This window comes from Scleropages formosus, chromosome 14, assembly GCF_900964775.1.
Source record: "Scleropages formosus chromosome 14, fSclFor1.1, whole genome shotgun sequence".
NCBI lineage: Eukaryota > Metazoa > Chordata > Actinopteri > Osteoglossiformes > Osteoglossidae > Scleropages > Scleropages formosus.
Genome location: NC_041819.1, coordinates 8061439 through 8081505, shown reverse-complemented (window position 1 = coordinate 8081505; position 20067 = coordinate 8061439). Strand labels below are relative to the sequence as shown.

General features: G+C 44.1%; 1 protein-coding gene across 7 annotated transcripts in view; it reads right to left on the bottom strand.

Moving 5' to 3' along the window:
- Positions 1–71: 71 nt before the first annotated feature.
- The window catches only part of LOC108920533 (E3 ubiquitin-protein ligase MYCBP2), a 69033-nt gene continuing 49037 nt past the window's right edge, over positions 72–20067 (bottom strand). For 4 of the 7 annotated variants that reach the window (XM_029258058.1, XM_029258061.1, XM_029258059.1 and 1 more), the window contains 31 exons: positions 19539–19664; positions 17653–17817; positions 16803–16901; positions 14075–15646; positions 13587–13756; positions 12842–13086; positions 12275–12442; positions 11971–12128; positions 11532–11731; positions 11182–11331; positions 10922–11082; positions 10512–10668; positions 10195–10419; positions 9849–9914; positions 8458–8697; positions 8265–8354; positions 8051–8131; positions 7656–7922; positions 7271–7554; positions 7032–7128; positions 6609–6728; positions 6295–6396; positions 5413–5541; positions 5137–5269; positions 4821–4924; positions 3534–3722; positions 3139–3246; positions 2784–2993; positions 2144–2251; positions 1799–1964; positions 72–1333 (listed from right to left, as the gene is read on the bottom strand). In XM_029258058.1, coding sequence (XP_029113891.1) covers positions 1218–1333; positions 1799–1964; positions 2144–2251; positions 2784–2993; positions 3139–3246; positions 3534–3722; positions 4821–4924; positions 5137–5269; positions 5413–5541; positions 6295–6396; positions 6609–6728; positions 7032–7128; positions 7271–7554; positions 7656–7922; positions 8051–8131; positions 8265–8354; positions 8458–8697; positions 9849–9914; positions 10195–10419; positions 10512–10668; positions 10922–11082; positions 11182–11331; positions 11532–11731; positions 11971–12128; positions 12275–12442; positions 12842–13086; positions 13587–13756; positions 14075–15646; positions 16803–16901; positions 17653–17817; positions 19539–19664 — 6206 coding nt within the window. In that variant the 3' untranslated portion in view covers positions 72–1217. The remainder of the gene's footprint in view (positions 1334–1798; positions 1965–2143; positions 2252–2783; positions 2994–3138; positions 3247–3533; positions 3723–4820; positions 4925–5136; positions 5270–5412; positions 5542–6294; positions 6397–6608; positions 6729–7031; positions 7129–7270; positions 7555–7655; positions 7923–8050; positions 8132–8264; positions 8355–8457; positions 8698–9848; positions 9915–10194; positions 10420–10511; positions 10669–10921; positions 11083–11181; positions 11332–11531; positions 11732–11970; positions 12129–12274; positions 12443–12841; positions 13087–13586; positions 13757–14074; positions 15647–16802; positions 16902–17652; positions 17818–19538; positions 19665–20067) is intronic. The other 3 variants (XM_029258063.1, XM_029258064.1, XM_029258060.1) reach the window with 2 other exon arrangements.

Here is a 20067-nt window from a genome sequence, read left to right as displayed (position 1 = left end):
TGCAAAACCCAGGAGTCTGGGATAGTGAGTGAAGAATGCTTCAAAAACACTCAAGAGTCCCTGCGAGTGTACCTTGCCAAACAGAGAACCTGGTTTATTACCATCTCACTCCATTCAGAAGATAATACAGAGCAAATTTACAAGTATTAATCATTTAACAGCAGCTGTATTTATTTTCACAACCCACATGAACTTGTCCTCTGCCGACTCCTGAACCCTTATGCTTGTCTCCTATTCATATTTCATCCAATATATTATGCATAATACAAGTAAAGCAGTCTCAATCCACAATTTCATTTTTGGTGAGAAGACTGGCCCAAAATAGTTTTCAGTCCCTACGACACAATGTATAGTATACTGACCATTTGTGTCATTTTAAAAGTACAGGAAAAGGGCTTGTACCACGCAACATAGCGAAAAGTTGAAAATAGGCCATGATATACAGTTTTTAGACACCGCAGACAATTTTGAGTACAGAAGTAATCTGACACTTTACATGGGGAGAACACAACATCATGTATCACTGTATAAAAATGTACAGTGGCTTTATTGACATTTACATTCCATTGTTTACAGCTGCAAGATAGGAGGCACACCCAGTATTGCACTTCATTAAAAGGTCAGGCTCAAAACATAACCCAGAATATCAAACAAAACTGAAGTGTAAAGTAGCAACTTGGAATACACCTATTTTGTATACCATCATTATATACAAGATTAGATAAATCATACATTGGTCTTCCAAACATAACATTCTTAACAGTCTCTTTTAAATCACACCATTAGACAGAGGGGTATACTGTACAGAATTACAAAAAAAGTCAGTATACTTAAAACAATATATTTTTGTACTCCTAATGCAGAAGTAGGAAGTACAGAAATGTCTTGGGTTTTTCCCCCAGTGTTCAGCAATAATTGGTATTAGCAGTTTCTTTCATATTCACCTCCGAAAATGCATTATTACACTTCAGTGGCCAGGAGTTGTACAACCTTTATGGGAGCCGAGGGGTACATCGGCAGCATGCAATTAAGTTACAAGGCTCCTTGACTTTGACTTTCATTTATTCTCTTTTCTTCACGGATCAGAATATACAAAGGCTCTGGTGCTGAGGAGCTAGACCCTGTCCTAGTTCTTATCAAACACCAAGGTGTCCCCTTGGGGAGGTGTAACCACGTCATCTGCAGTCATGAGCCAGAAGGTGGTAGCTGCCAGTGGCCTAGAATGTATGGGCGTTTCGGCACACTCCACAGCCAAGCGCAAACTCCTCTCCTGTTGGTGGATGGACCACATGCAGGGGACATTCAGTGCCTTCCAGCTGCTTCCCTTTAGGACCTGGTGGAGAGGGGGGCAACATTACCACACTGCAATCACATTTTTCCCCAAATGAGCATTTGATTAATTAGGCTTCATTGAGGTATTTACATGAATGTATAACAACTTAAATAATGTTAAACCAACACATTAACGGGGGACTCTTAACAGCCTCTCTTAATATATATACTATATATATATATGTGTATAATCATACATATCTATATAATCATACATTAATATATATAATTTGAAACAATTCAGTTTTATTTGTGTAGTGGTTGCAATAGGTTTCCGACACTAATATAAATTTTGTTTCATGACTGAAAATCGTAGTCCTCAGATGGTCCATTGTGATTTGGATCATGTAATGGATTTAAAGCAGCATAATCATGGGAAACAAATTAAGAGCTCAGCAAGAAATAATACTAGCATGAGTACATGGGGTAATTTCAGAACCAAAACTGGAAGTTACTGAGTACATACCAGCTGGACAGTGGGGCAGCTCCTCTTTGGGGACGCTTGTCATTCTCTGGAAGTCGTCGTGGCAGGCGTTGCAAAAGTGTGTTGTCCCAAAACAGAAGAACACTGCCACCGAGCAGCAGTAGCGGCACTTGTACTCCAGGAAGTCTGTGCCATGCTTGGAGCACATCTACACAAAAACAGAGATTATGAGCACCCATGAAAATGGGAAACAGCAGTATATTTCTCATCAGAGAGAATACTGACTGATAAAAACTAGCAGTATATAAAGCCACATTGAACTCCACATATACTTTGCTGTTAGCAGAGCTTGAACTGTGGGACATGTGAAACTGAATTTCTACTGACCTGTGCCCTGGAGACATCTGAGCATGCTCCACAGATCAGCTCTCTGGGGTCGTAGTCGTCCCCCTGCCCTGCCTCTGCGTCGCATCGTGCCTCGCCCCCAAAGTAGGCCTGAAGAGAAGCAGGTAACACACGCAGGCATAGACTGGTTAGTATGTAAAAAGGACAAACCAGTCCTTTCTGCATATTAATACACTCATAAATTGTTAATCCCATACTCAACACATCAGATATACCACTTTGTCTTTTTATACACAGTATAGAAAGACAATACCATTTCGGAGTTGGGTCATAAATTTCTGAAATGTACCAGCTACAGCAAACAAGACTGCTTAAATACCTTCTAAACATAGCGAAAATAACATTGCTCATAAAACAGAAAAACCCAATGAAAAATAAATGCTGGGGTATCATTTTGCAAGATTAACTACAGGTCAAAGTGTATTTAAAACTCCAAGTCACTCTGGTTGGAAGTCCATATTCCCTTCTGCTTACATACTATATAACTGATTCTGAACTCCTTAACCGTGGCCTTACTTTAAAATAGTTTACGAGACAATTTACTGTCGCTACTTTACATCAGCTGCAGTTTGTTACAGTTATGGATGAGATTAAAAAATCTGAGTGGTGGAGCCCCACAAACCTTTTTGCACTTGTAGCAGACATAATATGCATATCTGTTCATGGCAAAGCCAGCAGGGTCGTTGTAGAAGCGTGCCCCATGGGTGGTTATGGCCTCGCTCTTGTGTAGTCCTTCATACTCCAGCCTCATTAAAGCTTTCCGTCTGACATCCTCATAAAGCTCTTTAATCGGATCCAACAGGTCTTTGATAACAGAATGGTTAATTTTGTTCTGGGGGGAAAAAAGAAAACGCACTTGATTCAAGGGTTTACTCTTAGGCTACTTCTAACCAAAAATGCAGTAAAAGAAAATGTACTGACTGCTGAAATGACTATCTGCTTCACAGCTGAAATATCAATGAGTACTGGAACCAAACCTTGCAAATGGGACAGGACATGAACCCAAATGTGATCCTGGGCCCGAGCCAGCGGTTCTCCAGAACTCGACGGGTGCACTGGAGGTGAAACACATGACTGCAGTCCAGCTGGAGACACAGAACACAGAACAATTCTTTAGACTTCATATAATTACTCTAAAGAACTATATCTAAAGATACTGAAGGCGCTCATATTTGCCACTACAGGAAATGTAGTTCTGACTTGTGGTTTCTTTTCTGTCAAAGGACCTTAAATTTAACACACCTCAAACCTGACTGAAAATATCCCCTCCCTCCTCAACTACCCAACAAAAGGGAATGTTGCACAAAGACATGTGGGCCAAATGAAATCAAAAAGGAAACGTGAATAAAAAAGAAACGAGAGCAGAACAGACCTGGACAGCGGGCGCAGCCGACAGCGCCTCTGTGAAACAGATCATGCACATGTCATCTGCGTCCTGCTTCAGGCTGGCAGCACTCTTATCGCAACCGTGCAAGCAAGGTAAGCACTGTTCCTCGTTCTTCACTCCGCCGCAAAGGTGTCCACACGGGTGCGTCCTGCTACATGCTAGCTTGGCATACTCCTGCAGAGGCGGGCAAACACAGAGGGTGCAAGTGAGGCCATGAAGTCTGCAAGAAGAACATTATTATTATTATACTGACTGAGAAGCTGGTAAAGAATGCTGGGGTAGCAAGTACTGCGGAGTTTAGAGCTGCCACCTTTGGAATTGAAGGACCAGGTTCAAATCCCACCTTCTGCTGTAGTATCCTTGAGCAAGGTACTTATGCTACATTTAAAAATAAAAAAAAAAATGCTGTATAAATAGGTAAAGAATTATAAATACAGTTAATCCTGGACTTATGGCAACCTGGAGTTATGATGGGTGCATCAGCCTAATTATATTGTTTTTCAAGTCCCGAGGTTTGGTCAGAAACTTTGACACTGACTGCTCCATGTGCTGTACATTAACATTGGTGGGCCACATTGCCAAAAGGCACATGTACCTGTTACTCATTCACTCAGTGCATCTATCAGAAATTGCATTATATTTACAAAAAAGTTAAAGAACATTTAGTTTGTAATTCTATTCAAGTTACTTCTATTTAAAATGGCCAGCAATGGGAAACATGATTATTCTGGCAGTGCAGAAAAGAGAAAGTAAAAGATATTATTTAGAAGTTAAAAGTAAAACTAATAGTACATCACAAAAATACTGTACTGAACTGATATCATTATTTTAAATTAGAGTTAACATGAATAATTGGTGAAATTGCTGAAAAAACAGAACAAAGTCCTATTATACAACACAGCAATCCTGCATGTTAATTGTTTATATATCCTCAAGGTTTACCGGTATTAAGGATTTTTGGGACTAACAACAAAGTCAACTGAAAACAAGATTGTCAGAACTCCACTGTAAGTTGAGGGCATCGTCTAGCTTAACATTGCAAGTCACTTTGTAGAAAAACATCAGTTAAATGAATAAATACGAAAGCAGTTATGTTTGTATAGGATGTAGCTCTCCATGATGAGGGTGGGATAGGATCGAATTTATGTTAATCCCTGCAGAGAAATTCACTGTATATTAATGATCAAAATATAAATTCTACAGGTGAATATTTGTTTCTCAATAAAGGCCTGGATATTAAAAGCCAGTGACCTGTGAAGACTGTGCTTATACCTGGCAGTCAGGGTCAGAGCACACGCTGCCCACTGCCGACAGCTCTGTGCTATTCCTGGTGCCACAAAAGCGGCACGCCTCTGAGCTGCTGGAGGCTGGCTTGCCTGGAAAACACAAAAACAATCAATACACTCCAAAATGAAGGACTGAAGGCTGGGAAAGCAACAGCTTGGAAAACAGTTGGGGGCCTGAACCTATGCAGCACATTCAAATCAAGCAGGGGTCTCTGCTCTTATACTTTACTTAGATGAATTTCACAAACATTCGTCTAAGGACCTTTATCTAAATAAGCGCCACGCGTGATGACGCATGATACCTGTATGTTCACGGAACTCCACCATAGCCTTCATGGTCTTGGAATCAGCCAGAGCCATCAGCCAAAACAGTTTGGTCCTCCCACAGCCTTCATGAAGGTCAACCTTAATGGCTTCCTCTTCCTCTTTAAAAACCTTCACACAAAACACTTGAGGGTTAGTAGAAAGGAGACACAGTCAGTTCTTAAAACTTGGATTACTCTGCATACTGCCACACAACCAGGCGTGACCTTCTCTGTAAATTTCAGTCTACTCTGAAGGGTGCCTGAGGAGCTCACCTGTCTCTGATGGGACCGTGTGCGGCGATGCAGGTGGAGGAAGCGGTCACAGTCTGTGCAGAGGTTCCCACACATGTTGCACAGGATGATGGCAGCTGTCTCCCCATCATCATGGTTATCACACATGGGCTATTGGGAAGTGCAAGAATAGGACATGCACAATTACTAATAGATGATGATGCTAAATTATGGCCAAGTATTTAAATTATTCCTTTTAATGTACACCTACATGAAATGTTAAATTTCAAAACAAATACTACAATAGTATTTTTTAATATGGATTACAGTTATGCGCCGCTTAACAATTGACCACATACACGATGGTGGTCCCATAAGATTATAAGGGAGCTGAAAAATTCTTAAAGCTACGTCGCAGTGCAACATGTTATTCGCGTGTTCGTGGTGATGCTGGTGTAAACAAACCTACTGCGCTGCCAGTCGTATAAAAGTATAGCACATGCAATTATGTAGAGTACATAAAACTCTCTCTCTCTTTCAGAGCCGCTTGTCCCATACGGGGTCGCGGGGAACCGGAGCCTACCCGGTAACACTTGATAATGATAATAAACCCCTATTTTACTGGTTTATGCATTTACTATACTGTACTTATCATTATTTTACTTTCTACTTATAAAAGTTTACTGTAAAACAGTATGCTTTATTATGGCGGCAGCAGCATCATCATCAATCTCATTTACCGCGTCTCTTGACTGTATCGAGGCTATACCATTTAGGTTTGTATAAGTGCACTCCATGATGTTCACGACGAAATTGCCAAGCAACGCATTTCTCAGAATGCACCCCCGTCGTTAAGCAACACATGTCTTTACTATAAAAATGGTAAGAGTTTGGAGATCTCCACTGCTCTCTGCTTTGCAGTACCATCTGCTTCTGCTGGCCATCCTTGCCCATCCAGCGGCCAGAGGACAGCCTGTCCACATGATCCTGGTCCAGCACACACAGAGATGCCAACGACAGCCACAGCTGTGGGGGGGGGTAGTAGTGTGAACAAAATGCAATCTGCACACAACTCACCGACTTCTCCAAGACTCACTCACACTCAGCCCACAAAAATGTTAGACTGAAGGTATCAAAACTTTTAGAGTACAGTAGGACATATTGTTATGAAAGTAAAACATCACGTAAATACATCACAAACCAAACTGTATCTGAAATGCACAAAATGGTGGCCATACCCTTGTGGTTGCTATGCAGCGCATTGGGAATCGATGCTCCTCCTCCATCTTAGTGAGGGCAATAATAGTCTCCGCTATCGCATTCTTGGTCACTCGAGACCAGGCCTCTGACAGGTGTCCCTGTGCACCACAGAAGCAAAACAAATAGATTACATGACGGCTACAGAAAATCAAATGCAACAGTGCTGATTTCTAGTAACATACAGCTGATACACAACTGTTTTTCCTGATAAAAACTGCCTCGTATGTGCTTGTATTCAGAAGAATTACATGTATACAGACAGTTTACATCACCTCTACACTGAACAGAAAAGAGGCACTTTGACCTGCATTCAGGTTTTATGACAATATAAATACCAAAAGGCAAGGAATTGCCACTCATTCCATTGGCTCCTAATACTATAGTAAAAGGTTGGCACTCACTGCAGCCATGTCTTTGACCAGTTTGATGATGATCTCTGCGATCTGGGGCGGCGTGGAGCCCTTCATCCACCAGTGGCTCTCCCCTCGTCTGACATAGCTAGACACAGGTCAAGAATGGGTAAGGCTCATATCAGGCAACACCCAAAGTACTTCCACACAGTGTATCAAGCCAATGCTATGTGAATGGGTTATAGACAAACTACAGCAGGTTTGCTTCATCTAAGACTCCATTTACCCACCTGGAGTTGAAGATCATTGGGAGGGTGACAGTTGTAACTCCCTTGCCAGCTGTAGTACCAGCAGTGCTCACGATGGCGGTACCCTTGGCCTTAAGCTGCACAGTGAGTGCCTTGGCAATGCATCCAAGGAACATATCCAAGATGCCCAGTTTGGTCCAGTCGCCTTTTTCTGTGGAGTGAATGATGTCGCTGATGTCTGCAGGCGGCAGGGCCTTCACCCCAATGACACTGGCCAGGCGGGTGGGGGTCACTTCGGGAAGCACACGCCTGAGTAGAGAGGTGACCTGCAAGAGACAGAGGGACAGTCAACTATAACATGCTTAGCACACATCAAAAGAGAGCAGCTGATTGCACCAAGGCCAGGTATTTCTGGGCAACAGCTAACCTGTCTCTGCACACGGGGCGAGGCAGTGTGCAACAGGGAGAAGAGGTCTTGTAGCAGGGTTAGCTGCTGGGCTAAGTACTGGCGACCCACATTGGAGCCACTCAGAGCCAGAACCATAGAAAGGAGCTCAAAGCAGTAGGCATCTGAGGAGGCGTCTTCGTCACTGGGCTGCGAGTTGGCATTCTCCTTGCTGGAGATGGCATGCTCCCATTCCTCACGCACACGTGTCGCCTCGGTGCGGATGGCCTGGACAATGTGGGCGCATACCTGAAAACATGAGGTAGTAGACAGAAAATGTTCTGTTGGCTATCATCCACCTGTGAGCAATAGTGCACAGGCCTTGTGCAAAAGGTGATTGTGGACTACTTGCCAAGTGCATGAACCTGCTTGTATACCTGTTTCTGCAGATTGGTGAGCTTACTCCTGCTAAATATTATTCCCACCATGTGTTCTTTCAAATCTGCATCAGATGGAGCCTGAAAAACAATGCAATATTTGGGGAAAAAAACAAAACAGTCATTAAACCTAAACTGACCACAGTAACTGCCTTATAAGCAATCCTTATAACTGTATTATGCCCATCCTCAAAGAGTTTCCCCTTAGACTTACCTTGTCTTCTCCCTCTGGGGAAGACAGCAAATTCTTCTCTTCCTGTTCTGGGGTTGGCTCTGCATCTCCACAGATCAGTTTCCCAAACACCTAAATGAAAGGCAGTACATTTCTGTCATTTAGTGGCAGGTTTGGGTTATTATGATCTGGATATCCTGAGATTCCTCACTTGCTCAATGACAAGTTGGCCCACCTGTGATGTGATGAGGCGAAACACCCGCAGCGTCTCAGCCTCACAGTTCCTCTGCTGGGCCACACTGGCTGAGATTTGCCCGGCGATCTTGACACTCTCCCCATCCTTCCAACCCAAAACCTTGACCTGTCGCACCCGCAATGTGTTTTCTGGACCCTTGAGCTCAATCTTGATGATGTGGCAGTCTCCCCCAGGGAGCTCACTGGTTACCCAGCCCATGTGCCGTGAGTCCAGGTCCATCTGATGAAAGGAAGAGTGTGCCATGAGGAGTACAGGTGACTGAACCCTGAATTCAGTTCTTACGATTTTCCATAAATGGAAATACAGTGGAACCTCGGTTGGCGAACGTCTCTTTTTACAAATAATTCAGAGTACGAAGTTCAAATATGGAGGAAAAAAAAAAAAGTTTCTGTATACGGATGGTGGCTCGGAATACGAACAGCACGCGAACAGCTAAGGCTGTCGAATTCAGTATTCGAACATTCAGTACGTACGATTCTGTTTATGAATAAATGCATTCGTAAACTTCTTCGGTTTTCAAAAGATTGCCTCAGAGCACAAACATCCTGGTTGAACCTGTACGCGTGGGTACGCTTCAGGAAGTATCGGGCGAGTAGGGAGACAACGAATATGTCCGCCAAGCATCAGTTGTATACGTAGCCTCACGTTGTGAACATCTCGTATCCAAAGCTCTCGCGCACGCGTTCGAAAAATTCTTTGTGATTTTCTTTAGCGTAAGTACGTACTGTGCATACCCTAAGCAAAGGAGTGACAGTGTTAACAAAGCAACAGTCTCAGGCCATCGAGGATGTAGAGAAGTTGTTGCTTATCTGGATAAATGAGGCAGTTAGCGGGTGACAGTATGTCCGAAGCTATCATTTGCGAGAAGGCAAGGCAGTTGTACACCGATCTCAAAGTGCAGTCAAATGTTCATTTTATTCTATTGTATTGTTCATTCATTGTATTGATTTGTCTTTTATATTATTTAACATTGTGTTAGGTAGGTTAAACTACGGTTATTTTGTGTGATTTGGTTAGGAAAGTGATTTTTTTTTTAGTAATATTTTTGGGGGCGTAGTACCAATTATTCTGTTATACATTATTTCTTACGGGGAAATTCGTTTCGGTGTACGAAAATTTCAGAGGACGAATGAATACATGGAACGAATTAAATTTGTAAACCGAGTATCCACTGTACTAAATTTTATATTTGCCTTGAAACAAAAACATTGAAATGTCAATCATCTTTATACATGCAAAGTTAACAGCATTGATTAAATACAACAATAATCCATATAAATTTGCTGTGGAAAATACACACATCAAACAGTTATGTTCCATCTCCAGAAGACCTGGAAGCTAACACTGTGTAGAGAGTAAGTGATCTTTACCTGTCTAATCCTGCAGAGGTCTTCAACCGTCTTCCCACACAGGAACGTCATTGATGTTACTTTGTTCTGTAGACAATAGGGGCAACACCATGTTCACTGTTCCACAGACAGACTTTTTTTAAAATATAAATGTCTGCTTAAAATATTATCATCTGAATAAGCTGTTACTCAGAATAAGCAAAGAGGTTGTGATGTGTGGTAACTCTGTTGCTTGGATCACTGTATCCCAAGGAGCCCACTCTATGGTGTATTGGCTCCCCAGTATACAGTGGTCCGAGCCACAGAGTAACCACACAAATAGTGCGTGTACTCCATCTCTGCTCAATGAAGCGAAGTTGAGATTCACCCCGATGTCTCGAGAGTTGTCCACGTGCACAGAGACAGAGGATGCGTTGATGCCCTTCACACAGCTGATGGTGATGCTCTTTGTTTTGTTCTTGTCCTCATCTCCTGACTCCCAGAAAGTCTCTGTAGAACCATCGGTCAGACTGCCGATCATGGCCGGCCGACTAGAGGTCTTGATGTCCACAACACTGGTAAGGTCTTTCATGCAAGTGACCACACACAACTCCTAAAACGACAAAGACCCTCTTTAAAGATTCACCTTAAACCGAAATCAAACTGTCTCATGCATACGGAAAACCTGTTGATCCCAGGCCTCACCTGGTTAATAGCTTCATAACCAGACTGTACACTAATGTTGAAGCTCTCCTCACTGTCCCCATCGTCTGACTTGGAGAGTATGTTGTTGATGTGATGAAAGACATTGCTCTGGTGCAGGAACTGATGATCTGACTGTTTGAATTTCAGACTCCAACACCTGCAAAAAAAGGCTCCTTAGAAACAACTGTCCTTCCACATAGACAAAATTTAATGCTATGCAGTTCTGCTTTAATTTAACAAGTATTCTAGACATGGGTGTGGGGAGTTTACAAAAAAAAAAATATGTATACAAGGTAGAATAAGTAAGGTAAGTGAAGGTGTAAAAATGTAAGGAATTAATTTAGATGTGTTTAACATGGGTGTGACAACTGTAGTACACAATGTGAAGGAGGACGGTGTGGGCATCATACCGGAGAGCCATTTGCTGCAGGGAGCTTCCGCTTGGTAAAGACATCATGAGGTCAGATATGGTCTGGAGGAGGCGATGGAAGGTGTGGGGAAGAGGGTGAGCCGCTTCCCCAGCAATCACAATGTCTGACAGTGGATGCTCACAAACGCCAAGGTCTTTCTCCTGTGTGGAACAGATGCAATTTTAATCAAGTAAGATGCCGGCTGGAAAACTCATTTACACATTAGCAAGAACGGATGAAAACCAATGAGGAAGCATCACCTGCTCTGTGTTCTCTCTACCAGCCTTATTCTCTTCCTCATCATCTTCTTCTGGTTCAAAAGGTGAAGGGGTAAGAGATGCCACAAAGTGCCACAGTATGTCATGCAGACAGGTTGTTTGTATCACGTTGCACAGCAGCCAATTAAATGCCTGGTGATGGGAAACAGACAAGTCAAGATTCAGGTTTCCCTTCAGTCACTCAGTTTTAAACACTGAGGAAATGTACATGAGCACCATCACTGGGTAACATATTTACTTTTTTCATTTTGCTGATGCTTTTCTCCAAAGCGACTTACAATGTTAAGCTACCTACAACTATTTAATTACGTATACTGCTGGGATTCACTTACTTCCATAGCAAACACCCTGCAGGCAGACTTTCGAAGTGCGTGCTTCATTGCTACCTCCAGCCCCTCCAGGTCATGGTGCTGGATGACAAAGGCCAGCACAGGCCACTGGAAGTTCCGTTCTCCCTTGCTCAGGGAACCATGGGCAGAAATGAGGCGGGAAAGTTCGGGGGAGGGGTGCCGCAACAGTGAAGAGCCCACTTCTGGTACGGGAGATAAATACCAAAATTATTGCTCGATTGCCGACAAAAACTTGTAGAACAATTCCACAAGTGCTTTTTCCACTTCTGTACTGTACTGTAAAGCCCTCTGCTTTCCAATTCGAAGGTTAGAATAAGACGGAAGAGAATTTAAACTCAAGACATGCTGCTTGTTCAATTCCTCAATTGCTTACTTGAGATGCCATTGCCACACCCCACCTGGGTTTTCAGTGGGGCTTTACCTGCATCCCCGCTGTGAACCCTACGTCGTGGTACAGCCTTCACCCGTGCCGGCAAGGCGGAGTGCTGCTTGTCGTACTCCGAGGCAACGACTGAGTAGGACCTCTGAAACACTGCCCGTTTGGCTGTGTCACTGTCCGTGATGGGGCTCGTTTCCAGGCTGAGGGGAAAGAGAAGTGTCACTCATCTGCGTCAACAGTCACAGTAATGTACCTCTAAACACAGCTTACAATATCAACAAGCCAGACTGTTTCTCAGTGCACCTCAGCACTAGTGTGCCAACCTATGTACTTTACAGTACAATACCTTGGTGGCATAGACTTCATGTTGCTTTCAGGCTCCTCAAACACATTGGGACAGGCATCTGGGGTAACTGAAATGTAGGGAGCAGGGACCGATGTGGACCGTAGATACCGCATCTCATCCTGAAAGAGGTTGTCATCCTGGTATGCTGCAAAGTTCTCTGTGTGATGCCTGAAGGAGACATTTTAGGTGCAAATTAGTATAGTCAGTGCAAAGCTGAACATGAAGTCAAACCAGCATGTGTTCAATTACAGGACTTCAAGACTAAATGGAATTACCATAGTAACAGTCAGACTTGTCAATGGAAAGCAGAACACAAAATTACAGAAACTACTGCACAGATGGAACAAGACTGAACACAATGACAATCATTAAAATGTTGTTACAATAACCATGTTTTGTAATAAGCTGACTGATTTTTTTTTTTTATATATATCTAAATTAGATACGCTGACCTACAAAGGCAACACTATCAACAGAATAGGTGACTGCAATACCTATATAATGCGCAATACATAAAACAGGTATATAAGACATGTATAAACCACAGTGACCCACAGAACTACGCACCGTGCAAGTGTCTGCAGGTAAAGGCAGCCCATCTTGCTGGGCATCTCCTCACTGACACCTTCCTTGAGGCTGGGCAGCTGGCTGTGCAGGGGTTTTGGAGGGTGGTGGCACAACATGCTGGGCTCAGCGGCACTGCTCAGTGACAGCAGGAACAAGGCGTTTGCACGGATCACCTGCTGCGCCTCCATGCTGGGTAATGCCCGAGGAGTCTTCACCTGGAGGGGCTTCTTCCTAGACTGCTTCACCTGAAGAGATGTACATACCAACAACTGCAATCACTCCACTCACAACTACAGATAACCCATTCCTCATTTAACTGTCATCACCAAGCCACAAAGAATGTTCTCTCACACACACACACACACACACACACACACACACACACACACACACACACAGTCTGAAACTGCTCATCCCAAGCAGGGTCACAGCAAGCCAGAGCCTAACCCGACAACATAGGGTGCAAGGCTGGAGGGGGAAGGGACACACCCAAGACGGGACGCCAGTCCATTGCAAGGCACCCCAAGCAGGACTTGAACCCCGGACCCACTGGAGAGCAGGTCCTGGCCAAACCCACTGCGCCACCACGCCCCCCCAGATATGTAAAAATAATCCCAGTTGCTGTAAGTGAAAGACATTTTCCACTATCTTTATCATTCTAAACATTTATATTGCTGTATAATCCACATGAACAGTAAATCAAAAATATGTCAGTATCATTGACTATGGAGAGGTGAAAAAGCACCTTTTCCCTGGCTGCTGTCTGCTTCTCTCTCAGGTACTTCTCTCTGCATCTGTCACAGACCAGGTACCAGGTGCTCCCACCAATTCCACCATCTCCACAGTTACCAGCCCACCCTCCACAGAAGTGCCCAATGCTGTTGTATCCTTGGCCTCCAGCGTAACGGCCACAACCTGAAAGAAAGTATCTGTCAGTTTGTGGTGTATGCCACACCGATTCTCTAGTTTATAATGCTCTTATAATCAATGCATTAAAGCACTACTTCGGTCAATTTATTTTTGTACAGACAAAATTATGCCTACTTTATTGAAAGGATGTATAAGTAGTTCAAAAAAGAAGATTCAAACATTCGGCTTTAAAACAAACCGAGTACCACAAGGATTCTGTAATTGTTATACAATACTTAATTTAGATACTGTCAAAAAATATCCTGTAACAAATATAAAAGCTGGTTTTAAAACAGAGGGTGTAACTGAGGTTCATATCCTTACCTGGGTGGGCCTGCCTCATATGATAGGTGACTGGGTAGGGATGTGATTCTCCACATAGCTCACATATTGTGTCCTTCTCAGGGCCCCCCATGGCCAGTTGGGCCATCTCCCCAAACAGGTTGCCTCTGGGCCGCACCTCAGCTCTCTCTTTCTTCTTCTTCTCTTTTTTGGCTTTCTTGCTGTCCTTGTCACTCTCCTTTCTCCTTAGGATAGCACTAGAGCCAGGGCTGGGGAAGATCATATTCTGCGTGGCCGCTTTGATGGTTGCCATAGAGATGTCTTCCCAGAAAGCCACCAGGTGCTGAAGCGTGAGCGGCAGTGGGGATCTGGTCCTCGTCCCAGAATGGCCAGACATTTCGTAAGACACAGACTCTGCCTTGCCGTCCTCTGGAAGGGGTGGCTCCTTGAGCATGGAGAGGACCTTGTTTTTGTTGATGCTGCCCATTTTGGAGATATCAGGCCCATGTGGTGAGATGTTAAACATATTCAGGGCAGAGGATATTTCCAGGGAGTGGCGATTTTTCTGCTTGTTTTCTTTTTCATCTGTGGCCTGCTGGCTGCTGAGGGAACTGCGAATGGGAGCATGCTCCTTGGTCAGTTCTGGATTGAACTTCAAGAAGGACGAGCAAGCCATGGCATCATGGACGATGCCTTCATGCCACAGGAAAGCAGCAAACACAGCACGTGCACACTCAGCCACAGATGGGGACATGGCTTGCTTGGCAGGTTCTGCCAGCCGTGTGTTGTCCCCTTTGAAAAGTGGCCCAGATTTGTCCTTCTTGGGCCGCGTGTGCCGACCGGACGTCTTGCGGCTCACCTTAGGTGAGGAACGTGTCTCCAGCTCTTCCTTGACGGGAGCCTTCCCAATGCTAAAGTGCACTTTGGAGACGCCCTCTTCACCACCACGGAGCGCTGTGCTCTCCTCACTGCCCTCCTCATTTCTAGGCAGAGGTGTACTTGAGGTGCATACCTCTACCACTTCACTGTGGAGGTTTTCCTGAACTACATGAGGAGAGGGTGCATGATTCTCCCCGTTGCCATCTTTGGGAGGCCCTTTCGGCTTGGGTGAGGTGGATCGGCCACGCACAGGCTCCGTCAGAGGTATCTTCTTCTTTCGTAAGGTGTCTGGGTCCAGCGTGTACGAGTCAGATTTTGATCTCTCCCGAGGAGGGTCCAATCGGGCCTTTGAAGATGGGGTGACTTTCTGAAGAACATTCTTGTCATGGGGTGACAGGGTGTTGGAGGGGCTCGAGCGGCCTGTGGAGGCTCCTTTCGGTTTGGGAGAGGAAGACCTGGACCCCGGGGTTGGGGAGGTCTGACCATCAGCTTTCAGGGCTTGCAGAGTATTGTGGTTGGGAGAGTGGGATCGGCTGTGGGAGTCAGATCTCAGTTTAGCTGTGTCAGACCTCAGGATGATGGCCTCACCAGCAGACGTGCTCTCATTCTTGGCTTTGCTCTGTTCACAGGAGGTCCTGCTTCCACGTCCCTCGGGCTTTGGGGATCGGCTCTCTTGCCGATTCTTTCCAGCAGGAGACAAGGGGCGGGTTGCCGATGCAATGACTCCCCTCTCACCTGAACATCGTAATACACCCAACCGTCAAAATGGCAGTATAAGCAAGGATCAAAGCTGCTTTCATATCCAGTGCTGCACTTTAAAGAAAAAATAATCATACAAAACGCTCAAATGAATAAATTAAATTTGAAATGAAAAAGTAAGCTTCTAAAAAAACAAATATAAGTGGTCCCCGATTTATGGTGGATCGACTTGTGATTTTATCAACTTTACAACAGTGAGATGGCAATAGACATTCAGCAGAAACTGTACGTCGAATTTTGAATTCTGATTTTTTCCTTGGGCAAGCGATACGCGGAGCGATATTCTCTCACGATGCTGGGCAGCGACAGCGATCCACATCTCCCATTCTGTTGCGCAGAGGTGTGTATTAGGTGTATTAAATGCATTTTTGACTTGCGATATTTTCAATTTATGATGGGTTTTGGGGAACATAACCCCATTGTAAATCGGGGACCACCTGTACTAGCTGTCTATGTAGATTTTTTAAATGACTGATTAAGCAATAATTTCTGCATAATATTCTTGAAGTACACCAGCTCTTTGCAATACATCATTTTGTCTGGTTGTGTCCACTGGTACTTCCAGCATTTCAAGCACATCAGAAACTAATGATGATATTCTTCATCTGAGAAAGAATGAGTATGTTCATGAATGCACTTGAGCTCTTGCTGTTAGCGGAACATAATTTGAGACAGTAGTGGATTCAGAAGGAGACAACATGTCACTTGATATCAACTGCAGTGGGCACAAGGAACACTTAATTTTCATATTTAAAAAGGGAGGTAAAAATTCTTTATAGCTACAATACTCCATGGAAATTCATGTGCACATCATACAGAGCTCAGTGTACAAAACAAAGATTTCTAGGCATAATCCAAGGAGATTACCGAGTTTGCAATTATTTAAACTCATTGAGAATAACTGAAATGCAGGATAAGTAATGAAGATCCCTGGAATAAAACTATTTTTTTTGCAATAACTCACTTACAGGACACCTGAGTAATCTTTACACCTTTCTAAGAAACAGCATCTCTTAAGGGTTTGGGGGGTTTGATGGGAGGTGAGGAGTTGGGAATGGATTGCAGCATAGCGGAGGGGAAGGGCCCGCAGCCATAAACCTGGGGACCATCCCGTCGGCATGCATTTACCCACCCTTTTGTCTGAGAGCAAGAGATGAGAGAGCGGTGGCAGGCCCGGTCGCACTGCTTTTGTGCACGTGCTTACGTGAAGCAAGGCTGCGTGTCGAAGCATCTACAGCGGAAGACAGCGGCAGGTAAGCAACAGGGACAGAATGAGGGGACACGATCAGGAAATACACAAGTGCAAAGAGCGGGAGAGAGAGAGAAACAGCAAGACAGTCGAGAGAGAGAGAAAGAGAGAGCGACTTAGGGGGAGGGCAGCAAATCTATGTTTGTGTCTGCTGACAGACTTGCATTTGGAAATGGCAGTGTTCTGTGGTGTGACCAAAAAAATACAGCTTGACAGGCCAACAAAGCAATGCAGGAGGACCACAAAGATTCCCTAGAGGATCTTTCAATGAAAGATTAATTGGCAGCTCAGAAACCATACTGACATATCATAGGTTGAAATCAAAATTCCTCAGATTCTTTCAGCTGGATATATACTGCTACATACTCAAAAAAAAGAAAACAAAGGAAACAAAAATTAAATTTTAAATGGATCCATGCAGAAGAGGTGATAAAGCTCAAATTTACAGTAATCTCAAGATGTGTTAAAAATGTATCTTAGTATAGTTTAAGTGGGATTAAGCAATGGGTTAATAAAGGGTCTTGGGTAATAAGATGGGGAAACCTCCTAGGTGATGTTAAGATGGTGGTAAGATGGAGGGGAAGGAGGCTTATATTCCCACAGGCTGCAGGCAACTGACGGGACACAGCGGAATGGTGGGCAAATGGCTTTTGGCCACAGTCAGAGGAGGAATGAAACAGACAGCACCTGCACTGGCAAGCACCAGCACTGTCAGGCACGTAGACAGACTTACTCGGAAGCTGTGGCTGCGGCTGAGGCTGCTGGGAAAGGGACTGTCCAAACACAAATGGGCTGTGGACAAGGGAAGAGGGAGGTTTGGCGGCCTGCTCAAACACGGAGGGAGCTGGGAGGAAAGGCCCAGACTGAATGGAATTCAGTATGGCACTCAGCCGGTCACCTGCAGACGTGGGAGAACAACGGGAGAACTGCAGCTTTGACTGTCCTTGCAGGAGACACAGACATGGTCACGGACACGGGTAATGCTAGGGGTGGGGACGGGGCCTAGGAAGTAAACCGAACTGTCTGATGGGAAGTGGACGGGTGAAGGTGGTCAGGAAAGTGTGCAAAGGGGACAAAGTTTTCATTGGCAACAGGATAGATCCTGTGACCAGAACATGGATGCCATTTCTCTTAAATACAGCTGTCCTACAAAGCAGTATGGTTTTAGACCACAGCTGCCTGGGATTTTAATTCTGTAATGGGATCAGTGTCTGAAAGTTCACTTTACTTAACACTGTACAATAACTTGATTGAGCTAGTTTATATTCTGAACCTATAATCCAGATATTGCAATGCAAGTCACAGACTCAACGAATTCCAAAAACTGATTTGTCATGAGATTCTCTAGCAAAAGGAACGTTTAATACAGTTCAAACCCAGCATAACTCCTTGAAAATACCAGACCAGAGGGAAGTAGACATTGGCTCTCAGACATACCCCAGGGCACATGGTTAACATCAGACTTTAGCCTGGGTGTTTCTCCTACGCTCAGAGGGAGTCAAGAGCCACGCACACGAAGGGATGTTTCTTATGACAGCAACCAGGCAATGATACGCAATGGGACACATGCAAAACTCAAAACAAAAAGAAAATATAATGAGCATGTACTATCTGAGGCTTCTTAGGTCCCCTCTTGCAGCTAAAATTTTTGAAGTCAAAGGACCCTTATGAGTTCTTAGCAGGGGTGTGAAAAGAGACAAAAAGATAGACAGCTAACTGTTTCATGGGCTGAGGGTCCAGGATGATGGCAGTCAAACTTTTCTCAATGGTGTGTTGTCCACTGTGTTGCAAAAACCCTTCTCAACCAGCCATGGTTGAAAGTCATTAAGTAGCTTGGGAGAGAAATGATTCTCTCCTCCCAGGGAGGAGAACAGGGAAATATTATATAATCACCTTAGAATTTATGGAAATACATGCCTGAAGGGGAACACGTTTTGCCCAGTAGGTGACAGTTGTACATTTCCTGTTTAACCAGACAATTAAGTTTTGTGAAACAAGGTTCTCAAATGGTCAAAATCAGACAGAAAAATTCCAGCTCCAATAATGACGTACGGGGACAGATACGAGACTCACTGAAGTGGACGTGTGGAATTTTACCTTTGAGAATAAGTATATAAGCAAACCAAAAGAGATTTGGGTAGTCCTGGATCTTAGATGAGCAGAGGCAATGAAGCAGCAGAAAGTGAAAGAAAGCACACAAAGCGCTCAGGTGTGCAGGTAGAAGGCAGAGCAGGGCAAAATTGTAGAGATGAGATTGCAATGAATAGTGTGATTATGTGCTTTGAGTTTGTCAATGAGTCTTCTTCACGTTTCCAAACATGCCACTCACATCTTTCCAAAATCACTGTGCACCGGATCTTCATTTACATTAAACACTGAACCTGACAAATGAACCTTTTATACAGAGAAAAAACCTATAACATAATGTTATCAAACCAAGATGACGGGTGTTATGTTCATATTTTGAGGCATAACACTCAAATCAAATGGTTTCAAAATCTGAATGTGCTTCTAAGGTAACTAAATATAGATAATCAAATATTATTCACATACTTAAAGTACTAAGGTCTCAGGGCTAAGAGTGAAGGAACAGCAGCACCCACGCTATGTTCCGCTCACCTTTGTTGTTGGAGATTCCATAGTCAAACCCCTGTGCACCATTGCTCGCAGTCACCCGACTAAATGCCTGCACAGAGAACGGGCTTGGCGGAGGTGTGTGTGAGCCATGTTCCAGAACTGCTGCTTCTGTTGAGAGATTTGTGGACTGAGTGCCACTAGCAGCATTCTGAAGCTATTACAGGTATAGAACATCCATCTGTCCATCCATCCATCACTGGTCCAGAGAATATCGCCACATGGAGTACTACATAGGGCACACCCCAGACTCACACATGCCCACATTAAGGGAAATTCAGAGTCACCAATCCACCTGAAACACACATCTTTGAACTGTGGAAGGAAACCAGAGCACCCGGAGAAAAACCCACAGAAACACACGGAGAACATTCAAACTCAGCACAGACGGGACCGGATTCAAACCTACAGTTGAACGCACATCCCAGTAGCTGTGAGGTACCCATCTGCTCTATCATGCGTGCATGCAGTTTAATGCTAGGAGCTCTGCCAAATATTACCTCTACAACTGTAC